This window comes from Carassius auratus, chromosome 12 (assembly GCF_003368295.1).
Source record: "Carassius auratus strain Wakin chromosome 12, ASM336829v1, whole genome shotgun sequence".
NCBI classification, from domain to species: domain Eukaryota; kingdom Metazoa; phylum Chordata; class Actinopteri; order Cypriniformes; family Cyprinidae; genus Carassius; species Carassius auratus.
This window is the reverse complement of record NC_039254.1, coordinates 10,920,127-10,934,538: the sequence shown is the minus strand read 5'-3', so window position 1 is coordinate 10,934,538 and position 14,412 is coordinate 10,920,127. Positions and strand designations below refer to the sequence as shown.

At 38.1% G+C, this 14,412-nt stretch overlaps 1 protein-coding gene across 23 annotated transcripts in view; it reads left to right on the top strand.

Moving 5' to 3' along the window:
- The window catches only part of nrxn1a (neurexin 1a), a 173,878-nt gene extending 160,455 nt beyond the window's left edge, over positions 1-13,423 (top strand). For 19 of the 23 annotated variants that reach the window (XM_026276954.1, XM_026276953.1, XM_026276952.1 and 16 more), the window contains 2 exons: positions 5,735-5,816; positions 11,539-13,423. In XM_026276954.1, coding sequence (XP_026132739.1) covers positions 5,735-5,816; positions 11,539-11,840 — 384 coding nt within the window. In that variant the 3' untranslated portion in view covers positions 11,841-13,423. The remainder of the gene's footprint in view (positions 1-5,734; positions 5,817-11,538) is intronic. The other 4 variants (XM_026276948.1, XM_026276942.1, XM_026276938.1 and 1 more) reach the window with 2 other exon arrangements.
- The last annotated feature ends 989 nt before the right edge of the window (positions 13,424-14,412 follow it).

Here is a 14,412-nt window from a genome sequence, read left to right as displayed (position 1 = left end):
CATACTGGCTGAAGGAAAGATACACAGAGAAAAAGAAAAAGGAAAATCAGATAGCGAGAAATCAATGGTTTGCTTTGCAGGTCCCAGCTGAGCCACCGAGGCGATTCGTTTTTTATTTCCTATCATTTTGAACAGACTGAATCTTCATGTCACCATGGCAACAACAACAGACGGTGCACTGTTCTGAGATATTCGTATTCGTGGTGGAATACTAGTATCTTCATGACTGAAAGAGATGGAGAGATAGAGGTGAATTTGAGCGTCTGAGCCTGGCCATCTCAGACCGTCTATAAAAATTGATATTGTTTTTTGAGTGCAAATGATTACAGAACAAGGGCTTGAGAAATGTGATCTATTTTAGATGGAAATTGAAGGAACCATTAGAGGGTTTTGAGGGTCAGTACGTACATACAGACTACAAAATTAAGAGCGAGAGCCGAATATGAGTGTTACTGGAACAATATATGATACACTTACCTAAGGTAATAACATAAAATCGACTTACACGAGGTAAAACAGTTTAGGGTTGGAAGGGTCATCGGTTTAGATCCACCCACTTCCTGCTCCTGTCTTATCCAGGGCATGTACAGCTGGCTCAGTCAGGTCCTACTTTTAATTTGTGTCGATGTAGATGAGTCTGGCAGCTGTGAGGTAATTGGAATGGGCTGAATGGAGGTGGAGCTTGAAAAGTCTGTTTTTGTGAGAGCTTGTGTTGAGGTAACTCCTTTCTCATTAGGGCACAGCTGGTTCCCCCGCTGCGTTCACAGGTGAACCGAGCGCCATCGTCTCTCACTCTCTCTCTCTCTCTCTCCCTCTGCTCTCCCGCCCATTTTGGCTCTGTGTCACATCCCTTATTGTGCCTGTTGGCAGTGCAGTAATTAAGAGCAAGCAAAACAGGGAGTCTAATACTGTGCATGCGGTGTCTGTGTGCACACGTCAATGATATTCTCATAGCATACCCACTGTCACTAACATGCTACACCGTAGTTATTCAGCAGGAGGAAATGGACAGTCATAATGTAGGCCGCTTCTGTCCCCTTCATCCGCCTCAGCACAGCTGTTGAGTGGGCAGTGGATGGAGGAGAATGGTGATCTCAGGCAGATGGATGCTGAAGGCTCGGTCTTAGTCATACGTGACTTTTCTGCAGAAAACAGCCTCATGCCCAAGTGCTTGTGTAACGCCACATCTGAGGACTTAGATTCGAGTTTTGACACTTTGCTGAGGGGCAGTGTTTCCAAAAGAGGAAAGAGAGTGAAAGAGAAGGATGGTTTCAGGCGCTCAGCTGTGTGAGATGAATTCAAATTCAGATCCAAACAAAGGCTTGGGTGGAGAATGTTCAAGTAAAGCCGCCAGTCACAATGGCATGTAGTCATTTAGCAGGTTCCTATCTGCCCTATGCAATTAGGGCTAGATGATATATCAGTTTATTAATTTAGGTAATTTTAGATATGAATACATTCAAATGCTTTAAATCTACCCCAATCTAATTCCATATATATTATTTTATATATACCATTGAGCCTGTCCTCCAACAAAAAACGACCATATAGGTTGTTTGTGCAAGCATTTATTACGACCTATATTTACGTTTTAAAGTTAAGCGCCCTCTAGTCGCGTTGCATCTGTCGTCATGAATTGACGTATAACATCATTACCAATCAAAACGCACGTTTATTTAAATGCAATGTGTGGCCGTTTTAAATTAATCTCACAGTATTTCCTACATATTTTACTACTGTAGGTGGCTTATTCTTTCGAATGACCACAACTAACCCCACCCCTAAACCTAACCCTCACAGAAATCATGCTAAATTATGATTTATTGAGCATATACATTTTCGTGCACGTCTGTTCCCTGGGATCGAACCCATGATAGCATGATTACATATTGACTGCTAACTGAGCTACACGAAATGCAAACCAGAGGCAAATAAAAGCGTACAAAACATTAATATGAAAACGACCTTTTGCCGATATGGGCACAATTGTAGTATAAGCTCTGATGTGTCGTATTTCAGGGATTTGGACAAACGAACTATACAAGCATATTGGTTGGAGAACAGGTTGATACCATTACTGCTACTAGGGCTGGGCAATAAAAAAAGATTTTCCGATTTATCGTTTTTTTTTAATTACATTGATTCTATATCAATTCTCAAAAGCCACGAAGCAATCTTTTCCTGTATTTATTTCAGTACACATTTAAAACAAGATCTGATTAATGTGAATCTTATCATTATACAGCACATATCATGGCGGAGATACTGTTGAGGAGAACCAAGAACAAAGCCATATGTGTGAATGCTCAGGTGAAATGCTATAAATCTGCAGAAGCATTTGATATCACGCATAAGGCGCCATGATTTCCGCAATCAATTAATGAATGGGGGATGGCGCAGCGAACTGTTTTTTTTCATGATGTAACTTACACGCATACTAAAGCGTGGACGACGCTCGCTGTGTTTTCAGCTTCTGCTGTCTCACTATGATGATATGAATACACAAATATCATCTTCAGCTGCTCTGAGATTCTCTTGATTAGCAATTTATCGATTCACTTGAGAAAACTACCATCATATCACATATGCAGCAGCTGCAAGTTCCTCATGGCAACCCGTCAAAATAAAAGTTTAGATTAATGTTAAATGTCAGAATATATTACTATTTACCAGTCTTAAGACTTACTGCTACTACTGCTAATACATATAAATAAATCTTTATTTGTAAAAGAATAATCACTTTTTTTTAACAGTAAACCTCTGTTATGCAGCATTTTTTTTTTTTTGCCAAAAAATAAAAGGGTTTAATTTTCATTTGATTAGGATAAATTAAATTAATGTTTTATTCCTTCATCTGATTAACAGAAAAAAATAAGAATAAAATTGTATAGGGCCCTATTATTGTTTAAAAAAAGGACCCTGTATTCTAAACATAGGTTTAAAAAACAGGCCTGTGGTTTTTAATTTTATTATTATTTTTTTATTATTTAAATATCAATAGCATTTGTTATTTAAACTATATTCACTGAATGTCATTAAAAAAAAAATAGAGAATCGAATCGAGAGTTTGAGAATCAACATTGAATCGGGACATCTGAATCGATATCCAGCCCTAACTGCAACCTAAGTGTTGCCAAATAGATTAGAAACATTTCAATGCAAGATCTACAAATTCAAAGCATAAATAATCTAGTTAAATTAGTCAAGGCATGTTTTCTATTACATGTATTTTAATATATAAAAAATTCCACTCGAGTATGTCCTTCAACATTTTTGAATGAGGAAAAAAAATATGTAAATAAGAGTTTTGAATCAATTAATAGAAAAGGATAGTTAAAACTAAAACATAGGAATGCAAGGAACGATCTCAAAATTAGTGTAATGACATTAGTTAGGAAACAATTCAAATTTTATTTAATATTGCTAACAGAATAATTGAAAATACACTACTTCTTAAAAGTAAGGGGTCATTACATATATATATATATATATATATTTTTTTTTTTTTTTTCTTTTTTTTTCTTTTTTTAAGAAACGTATTCACAAAAGTTGCATTAAATTTATCAATTATGAAAATAAAGACATTTATAGCATTTCTGTAGATGTTCTTTTTTTCTATTGATTTTGAACTTTTACACAATGATAAGAAATGTTATTTGAACATAGTGGTATGATTTCTGAAGTATCATGAGACACTGTAGACTAAAGGAATACATAACCTTTTAAAATATTTTTAAAATAAATCATTTTAAATTGTAATATTCACATTATTACTGTTTTCCTGATTTTTGATCAAATTAATTCAGCCTGGGTGAGCATAAGGGATTTTTTTCAAAAATATTGAAAAATCTTTCCAACCCTAAGACTTTGAACAGTAGTATATGTTGTGAAAATTCAATATATGTTGCCAAGCTTTACTTGCAACTTGAGATGATTGTTCCGGCACAATGGTGATACCTCATGGATCTCCATGTGTTTTCAGTTTCCTGCTGACATCTTTAACCGTTATCCCACACCTTTATCTCACTCCTTCATCCCTGTTCTAGAGCTCCCTTTTTTCTCTCTGTGTTCATGTCAAGAAAAGGAACATTGAGTCTAAGTTGTCTCTCGCTAAACCCAATGCATTATAAAGACTGTACTTTCCCCCACCCATTTTATATCAAAAGCATAACAAAATTTCAGTTGACTACTAATCTCTATGTATATGATAGCTGTGGTCTTTCATCCCTTCCATGTCAGCTCGCAGAGTGAGAGATCTAGTGGTATGGATGACTTCACGCATCGGCCCGTGGCTCCCAGGACCTCAGTGTTATTATTCGGTCTCTCTCTCGAGTCAAGCAGACACATGCCGCTGCTGGCCTTTAGCAAGGGCTCTGTTGTGCACTCCTGCTGCAATACATTACCTCCATGTCTCCCAGCCTTCCAGCAGCAGCACACAAACCAGCACTGTAACGTCAGGGATCTAAATTATTCACCCGCACTGACCTACTTGCAGGGTGTTTGAGAGCTGGGAGTTGAACAGATATCGCTGCAAGGAAAATGGTAACCATGTGGTTATAGCAACCACTTTGAAACAAGCGTGCAAGGTGCCCTCCCACTCCCACTTTGCTCACCCTTTCTTCTCAGTCTCTTTCTCATCCCGTGTTGTTTCGTGTGGTCTGTGTGGCTGTGATGATGGTGAAAGGTCCTGATTGGCGTGGGCATTGCCCCGCAGCCTGTGGGCAGACTGTGTGAGCTCAGAGAGAAATCGATGTCTTTCCTCCCTGCATGCACACACATTCAGCTAGTCCTCCGTTTCTATTGGGACAAACACACATGCATGTACACGTTTGGCCAGCTGGCAAATGTATACACACTCTGGCTAATTGCAGAGAGAGAGAGAGAAAAGTGTGAAGACTGGCACTAAATGGATGCCACCAAAGCGACGTTGTCAGATGGAATTTTCTGCTGTAGCACTGAGAGGAACGTCGAACTCGCTGCCTTTTTGCATAGTTGATGGAGAATTACTGCACGGAGAGACGTTCTGAGCTATTAAACCACAGTCGGATACCATCTTTGGAATTCAAACCGTGAAATCTCAACATGGCTTTCTTTCCCTTCGGAACCATCACTGGAGCAGAGGCAAGATTTCCTTCAGTATGTTGTGTAGTGCACGTCTCAGCGCAGTGTGTTGTCATAGATAGGGCTTGTCTTTAGATTTGCTTCCTATGGTTTTATTTCAGATTAAAAGGCACATTTGATGAGATTGTTTTCAGCGGGATGGAAGGATGTGAGGGGATTTGATGCTCCTCACACCACATGTTTCTGTGTGACTGTCTTTATAAAGCAACTGCCAGCTAAATTGTATTCGTCAAAAGATTTGTGAAATTTTTGTGTATGCGCGTGTATGTGTTTGTGCTGCTCCAATCGATTTTTCCAACCTTGATGTGGAAGTCTCTCCAGACTGTACTATAATGCGATTTGGTGTGTTATAATCCACAGACACGGTCGTTTTTGTTGAAATGTTGTGACCTTTTACGGTTAGGACACCTTTGATCACACCTGTGAGTCAAAGCTCAGAGGACCTGTGAGAGATGTCAGAGTGGCAGTGGAAAGGACATTTCCTTTTTTTCGCTCCTCTCTCTCTCTTTCGCAGCATGAGGCCTTAAATGACACAGCAGTCCTATAAAACTGTAACGATGTCACTAGGTGTTTTTGACTAACCCTTCATCTCTTCTGTGGCTCTCTTGTACAGGATGATCTTCTGGTAGCGTCGGCAGAATGTCCCAGCGACGATGAGGACATTGACCCATGCGACCCAAGTTCAGGTGGGTTAGGTTAGTCATCTTTCTTTTATATTATTACTGTCCACTTGTTATTTTCCTCCAAAGTTGTTTGCCATTTTTTCATCATTCTGTTTGAAACCACTCCATGAAAGATTATTCAACTGTGGTACATGTTAAGAGAGCACAAATCCATTTTCTGTGTAGTGTCTGTTCACAATAATTTGGGGGTGAAACTATCCTTAGATTTGGCATTTTGCCAAATGCACTGATAAAACTAGTGTTATAATACCGAAAGGTATCATTTCTCACAAATTGAGCCAAGCGGGCACATTTTACAGCAGAAAAATAAAAACAGTCTAGAAATAATGTGTCCGTTGTGTCAAGCGCAACATGATTGCAGTGAAAAGTAATTTTCCTGAATGCAAAAATTTTACGCAACAAAACAGCTAAACTTAACAGCGAGGGCAAACTGAAGAGCGTAAAACCTAGAACACTTGTATTTTCAGCAGTTCCGAGAGGCGCCATCCATTTTGCGGTGTTCCTTGTTGATCTTGAGGGATTTGTCATTTCCGATGTTTCTCAGCTTCCAAAAACAACCTCTCCTAGGCTCATCCATATTTGATGTTTAATAATCCAACACGATGGTGCAGAAATAGAAACTGAGCGTCTGACAAAATGTAGTGACGTTCAGCGCTTGTCGCAGCTAGTTCGAACAGGAGCTCAGATTAACTCGAAAGAGCTTTTATCGTTTTGTTTGCCGGTTAGGACTTGCTGTTACCTGAGCTGTGCTCTTGCTTATGTATCAAAGTATTCACAGTGTGCACTGAAATATAGGTTTGTATAATCTATCTTTGCCTCTTTAAACAAACGTTAATACCTCATTACACTACATTAAAGTCTTTACCCTGTTTATGTGCCGTTTTTGCAAGTTTTATGCAGTTACATATGCCAAAGTCTCTATCTTTGATTATTTTACCCATAATCCCTATTTTAATTGTGTGTGGGTTAAAGAGACCTGGCAAATTTTGTTGAGGTATAAATTCAGAAAAGGCCAGCGAGCATGCTAGTGTAACACATACTGCGTTTCCCATTACTCCACGAAGCGGGTGCATCCTGGTTACTCAGTCGACTGCGCAAACCACTTTCGACATGAAAAATGAAGCACAAAGGTTAACCCAATCTGGATTCCTTCAGTTGGCATAGTTACAGACTCCAGTGGCCCATGCAGCACTTATACATAGGGAAATTAAAGCATATCCAAGACATAATGGAAAAACATGCTGACAAGTCATGCAGTGATCTTGTTAATAAGCACAGAAAAAAAGAAAATGTTGGCCAAAGCTCAGAAGGTCTCAGATAAACCATGTTACGGATCCCCAAAGTGTCCTCCTAAAATCGCGACATTTCTAAAAACAGATGTTTGAACAGAGGTCGCCATCCATAATTCCCTGCTGTACTTTGTCATCATCTCATTTCCTGCACCTGCGGGTTGCAGTGGATCGAGCTTAAGCTGTAAACGGCTTTGTCGCAGGTGTTGTTTTGTCGAGCATTTGCACTCAGCCTGCAGCCGCGCTGTCTCGCAGTTACTGTCCCCTCTCCAAGTGACATAAATCAGAAGAAACTATACCACACTATTCCACCCAGCATGCTACTTTCTGCCAGGAATAAATAGCCAGGAAGCAAGGTTCACTCAATGGTCACGGCTAATGGAAAATGTGCAATATATCCATTCTGATCGCTCTGTGTCAGCCAGATATTTTGCGACGGTTTGATAAGCAAAGTTAGTTAGCACAAGCTTACAGTACAAGTTTGTCCGTTCAGCAGCAGTACACACTATACATATATTGCAAGGCTGGGTGTCATTTTAGTGGTTTATATCCTGTTTACTCAAGTGACTGTACTGTGCCGTGAAGCAGTTTCTCAGTGGGATATCTAATCTCATCAGGAGAGAAATCAATTTAGCAAAGACATATTGACTTTCTTAGTATTTCTAGTCAGCTCAGAACTGAATATTATCATTACTGGTGTGAAAGAAGCTGCAATATTGACATTACAGTAATATATACTTTTAAATTAACTTTCATAATCAATAAGAACAATTACTTAAATGGTTTAAGGTTTTTAAGAAAGGGATAATAAGCAGAAAGCTTGTCATTCATGAAAATTAACCCTTGACAAGGTAATGGAGGACACCAACATGGAGTTAATTAAATGGCTTTTGACTAAATAAATACAATAAAAACATGGACATGAAATATTGATGTTAAAATTATATTTTTAAAGCTAAGGAAAATAAAAAAAAACAAATGGAATAAATAGATTAACAAAAAGATGAACGCTATAACAATATTTGTTATATATGCTATATTTGACCGAATAGGGCTGCACGATTCATCAAAATTAAATCGCAATTAGCTGCGATGGTCATGCACATCTTGTCAGTGAAGCATGGTTCTGTGATCAGCACTAAATCTCTGTCTAAAGGCTAGAGGGCGATATCGCGCTGAATCTCCAAATAAGCTCCACGGAAGAAATCCAGGAAATCCCTATAGCAGTAGCTGAATAAACAACTTTTATTTATTATTAATTAACTGCTTTTATTTATTCAACATGACTAATAAACAAACGAATACTACAATATCTTAGTTTGTCTTATTCTGCTTTTCATTTTAATATAGTATATATTCATGCAATGATCGACATAGCTTTATCACTGCTTAGAATACTATGAAATATGTTGGGTGCCTTATTCTGTGTAAGAATTGTCTCACAGAAGGATTTATTTCAAACATTCACGTTTTGAAGTGAGTTTTGGCAGTGGTGGAAAGACTACCGTATTTTCCGGACTATAAGTCACACTTTTTTTCATCGACTTACTTATCAAAATTAATTTGAAATGAACAGAGAAATTAACCAAGAGAAACATTACCGTCTACAGCCATGAAAGGGCGCTCCATGCTGCTCATTGCTTGTGTAGTCTACCACTGAACAGCTGAACAGTATAGAGCGCCCTCTCGCGGCTGTAGACGGTAATGTTTTCACTTGGTTAAAAATACGGTACTCAAAATTTGTACTTAAGTAAAAGTACTGTTACATTGCTAAAATAATACTCAATTACAAGTAAAAGTACTGGTGTCAGAACAGTGTTTAAGTAAAAGTACAATTACTCTTCTCAAAAACTACTACTGTAGTTACTAGTTACTTTTTAGCTAGAGATTGTTTTTATGAATTACCAAAAAAAATTGAATTCATATCAAAGATTTATGTGGATAATAGACTTTGAAAAAACCCACTTTTATCTTATTGACAAATTACATGAAATTGGTGGTCACGATACAGGAATTTCTAAAAAATATCAATATTAAAGTTCCCGTGAACTGGAAGTTGCAACTGACTTCAGTGTTGTGATCTATTTCCAAGTGAAACGGAATATTGAATAAATGGCTGGGTTTTATTTTGGTGCACCTCTAATCCACCCCTTGCTCATAGCAGATTCACGGTTGGATAGGAGTTGTTAAGAATATCTGCTTGCTACCTCTGAAGTCATGTTTCCCCGCTTTATGTCCTAACGCTCTGCTAGACGTTCCAAGAAAACAACAAACTGTGCTAATATACACCCACAATGTCATGTAATACTGAAGAATTATAACCCTAACCTTTTTCTCCGTACTGAAATCCCAGATGGCCAGACAGTGAATCAGACTAAATATTGGTGTCTGAGACACTGTGAGCACGGAGACTGTAGTGTGCACAGCTAATTTTTAAAAGCTTAGCTTAAATATGTAATGTTAATTAAATTGTGCTCATAAATGGCTGATGAAGTTATCTGCTCAAGTGAAATGAGTAGAGGCTTGAACCCAGAAACAGGAGTCCTGTCGCGACTTAACAAGAAGATTTTCTTGAAGCCATCAAACTGACATCATCAGAGCGAGAACGCCGTTCCAGAGCAGAAGCCAATTTCAGTTTTAGATGAAAGATTACGACAGGACGGCAGACATTTAGTTTTTTTAGTTTTTTAATTGTATTTGACTTGTTCACCACAAGACTAGTAATGTGCATTAAAAAAAGTAATAGGGTCATTTTTGACTTCATGACGACTTTTTCAACAATAACTTTCAATACCACTGGCAAAACTACCACATACTGTATACTGCCATATAGACATTTTAATATCTCATTTTTTTTTTTAAGGCAATCATTATTTCAAGCTTTGAGTGGTTTAATCCAAGTCTTCTAAAAAGACACGCACGCTTTATATGATAAACAATATACATAAAAACATTGTTCAATTACCATTGCAAAAATCAGTCTTAAACATTTGCTTATTCTGTGTAGGCTATTTGTGTCTTCAAAATAGGGTAACTTTTAAAAAAATGATCACCTCAATTCAACTGAACACTGAATTTTTTTCATATGCAGTGTAGGGATGTTGCGGTGACGGATTTTTTCCACCGGTTAATCGCCCTGTGAAAAAAAACTGTAATCCCGGTGTCACCGGGGTTATGTGTCGGGGATTTCGGGTGGCCGAAAATGCAGTCGTGCAGACGTGCACACGTCTCAATTTACTTTCACTTTAATTAGCGGCAATTCAGTAGCATTTGTTTGAATTAATCATAGCTTAATTTATTTTATTCTTAATAAAAATACACAAAACAATAAGACACTCGCTTGTATTACACACATCTTTATTGCAAAATGAATAATAACTTAACACACCATGCAAAAACTAAACAAAAGCACTTATGAAACACCTTTAAAGTGCATTTATTAACAAAACGAACCACTGCACACATCGTGCAAGTATTAAACAAGAAATTATGTAAAAAATTAACTATTCGTTAAATAAAGTAACTGCCTTTTTCAGCAAAAAAAAAAAAAAAAAAAACACCGCACAACCATAGAATATGAAACGAACGAACATCAAAAACTTCGTTAAATAAGGTAGCCTACCCATATAATCACTGGACACTTAAGTGCAAAAAAACTAATATAAAAATTTAACTCACGTTAAGCTGTTAAAAAAGGAGGTAGGCCTATTAACTGCATACACCGTACAAAAAAAATATAAATAGGCTAAATGAGAAACAATAAACGAAAAACCTTCATTTTAAATTGCAACAGGAAACTAAACGTGATCACACTGCTTGTTGCATTCTTACATATTCCTGGCCAGAAAAGCCAACATATTTACCATTTCTGGTTTCAAAAGAGATCTTGTTGGGGTGATTATGTTTCCCATCGTGCTGAACACTCTCTCGGATGCGCAGCTTGTTGCACAAACACAAAGATATTTTTGGCTACTTTTGCCAAAACGGGGAGCCTATTTTGATATTTCCAAATAGGTGATTTTGCATTTCGCTTTGAAACCAGATCTTCCGCCACCCTTTGCCAGTTAGCTCACCTCACTCTCCTCAAATGATAAATGAAATCGGACACCTGCTGCTTTACTGCGGCGCTCGTTCCGCTTACGCTAAATTACGAAGGCACGTAGTCACTAACTGAATTAAGTGCTTTATTGCTATAGGCTAAAACTTCAACACGATGGGGACGGTGCCGGTGGTCAAGTGCTATGACCGGTAGGTGGGTTAAACACTGTGTATCACCGGTAACACCGACTATCGCAACAAGCCTAATGCAGTGATTTAGGAGCAATATATGTTAAATAAATGGAACATCAAAGAAGTGATGCAGTTAGATTTGAAGTAAAATGAGCATCCCTATGGCTGCAAATGATCGTTCTCTCTCTCTCTTTTCCCTTCTTGTATGTCCACAGCTCATCCTCCACTGCCCGAGGCCAAGGGTTACCCCAGCCCGGAGGTGATTCGGGAGTCTAGCAGCACCACGGGCATGGTCGTAGGCATTGTCGCCGCAGCCGCCCTCTGCATCCTAATCCTGCTCTACGCCATGTACAAATACCGAAATCGCGACGAGGGCTCATACCACGTGGACGAGAGCCGTAACTACATTAGTAATTCCGCCACACAGCCCAACGGAGCCGCCGTCAAAGAAAAGCCCATTGGCGTGCCCAAAAATAAAAAAGATAAAAAGAACAAGGACAAGGAGTACTACGTCTGATCTCACAGACTTTCTCCCCCCCTTACAACCAACCCACAGATCCTGTGCTCCGAACTTACATTCAAAAGGGGAGGGAGATCCACCTGTGTATAGCAATTGAGAAAAAAAATACATCGAAAAAGACAAAACAGTCTTGGTTTGACCTAAGACACAATATACTGTTACTAACAACAAGAAAACATACTTTATAACCAAGCACACCAGAACTTTACTAAGCTGAAAAGTGTGTACAAAACGAAACAGAACTGTGCAAGAAGACTCCACATAGTCACTACAGTTGTGGATCACTGAGAGACAAGGCCGCTGGTTAGAATTAAGTGTATTTCATATTATGTTGCCTGTATATGTGTTTCCGGAACATTTTCCCGCTAAAGCCAGACAAACCACCTGCAACAATCCAAACAGACATTCACCGATGGGACAGACGGAAAAGGAACGAAGGACTTTAAAATGAGATGCTACCTATGATTGTTAAATCAGCCAAAGTATTTGACTCCCTTTTCTGATGGCTTTATTGCGCGTTTGGATGAGAAAGGACCGCTCCTTGTGGGATCCGAACTGATTTCCATTTGGTGGATAGAACCCTTGGTGTCAAAGAGAATTGCGGAGGCCTTAAATATCAATCCAAGTGTAAAGGTTGATGGATTTTCTTCTGTTTATGTTTGTCAAAACAATGACAGATGATAACAAGGAATACCGGGGCCATTCGGGATAGATTGAGGAAAATCTCCATGCACGTAAAGTATCTTATTACATGTTTATATACGGTGCAAAGACTATCTGTGTGCTCTCTGGACTGTGGCTGAAGTGGTGTTTTATAGCCTGTTATATAGATGATGCCAACTACAGTATACCTGCTCTTCAAACTTTTTTTTTTTTTTTTTTTAAGAAAAATCCCATGCGAAAATAAAGGAAAAACAGAAAATAAATGTTAATGTGTTGCTATAGCGATAGAACCGTTTCTGCCATTAGCTATACAGATTTTATTTCCCCCCCTTAATGTGCATCTCCAACATCTATTCTTTTTGACATACTCCTTTTTTGTTCGTTTTAATTTTTTCTTTGTTTTTGCTGTTGTGTCGACATTAAAAGATGAGTGTGAGTATAGGTTTTGGAAAGCAACCGGACATGTGGAAAATACGATTTTGGACTGTTTAAGCAATATCCTCTTGCTTGTCTTAGTGACCAAACAAATTATGCATGGTATTTAGGACTCCGATTCTACTGAGAGACAATATCATAATCTCAAAAAGTAACAAATGAATTCAGCCCCCTCAAAAACCGAGTATTGGATTATAGCTAAAAAGCACAAAGATAGCAAAAACAACCCTTCAAAAGTGTTTGCAAACATTCTTCTCTCTGCTATCTTGTACTGTGTGGAATGTACAAGAGGTATACAATATATGACATTCTGAATAAAATGTTGCTTTTTGTTTTTGTGTGTTTTTTTATTTGTGTACACTTTTTCTATAATACCTTCTTTTGTTTTTATTGTGACAATTCTTTGATGACCTCAAAGTGAAGATTTATTATGAAAAAATAGTTTTGAAAAATCAAATGAACAAATAAAATATTAAGACCTATGAAAGCTTTTGTTCTTTGTTCTTTACATAAATAAATCACATTAAAGGGCTTTAGAGGGTTTTGTGGGTCCCAGTTTGTTTTTTCTTTTTGTTAAAATCATTATTTTTTTAAGAGCCATCTTATGTTAACTCAAAAATACTTCATTTTTTAAATTACCTGCGTGTGACATCAGGAATAGGACTTTTTTCTCGGCGTCAGCTCTTTTTAGTTTCACTTAGTAATTAGTTTCACTATAATGGCATGTTAATAAACAAAAAACTGCTGCTTTATGGCTCACACAAAAAATTCTCGCAGGGAGCCCCAGGGGGCCAGTCGTGCTGTGTGCAGATATTGAAGGAAGCTATCGATCGGGCGTAACAAATAAAACACACAATTCTGTTCCTTTTGTATCGAAGAACAAGATGTCATGATAAAAGCTCTGGCAGAGGTGGACAGTGCTGAGACGCGGCTGATGGTGGACGGTTGAGGATACCGCCTCTCTTTAATTTTCCGCACAGGAGGAGGCTACAGAACAGCTGGTGTGAAATAACTACCCCTACAGGGAGGCATGCGCTGTAATTTATGATTCATGAATTATTCACACCCGCCATAGACTTTTCATCAGGCCTCATTTCAACACACTTTGCAGAGGGAGTGTGGGAGCGAGGGGCAGCTGGGCTGGAGGTTTGTCACAGTTGGCCTTGAGAAAACCTCTGTGATGGTTTTATTTAAATGTCATAATCAAAGTTGGCAGGAACAAATATGCATGGATGATATAACTAATATCAATACATTTGAAAACAGAATATGTAGCTTTAGGATTCAAATGTGGTTTTCAATGAAGGTTTTAAAAAATATTACATGCGGTTTTAAGATAGAAATATAAAAAGACCCCATCTCTTTCAGTACTGACATCATTCATCATGCGGCTTCACCTTGAAGGTCCTTTATGATTGATTTCGTGACATAGCACCTTGAATTTAACGCCCTGTTCTGTGTCCACAACTTG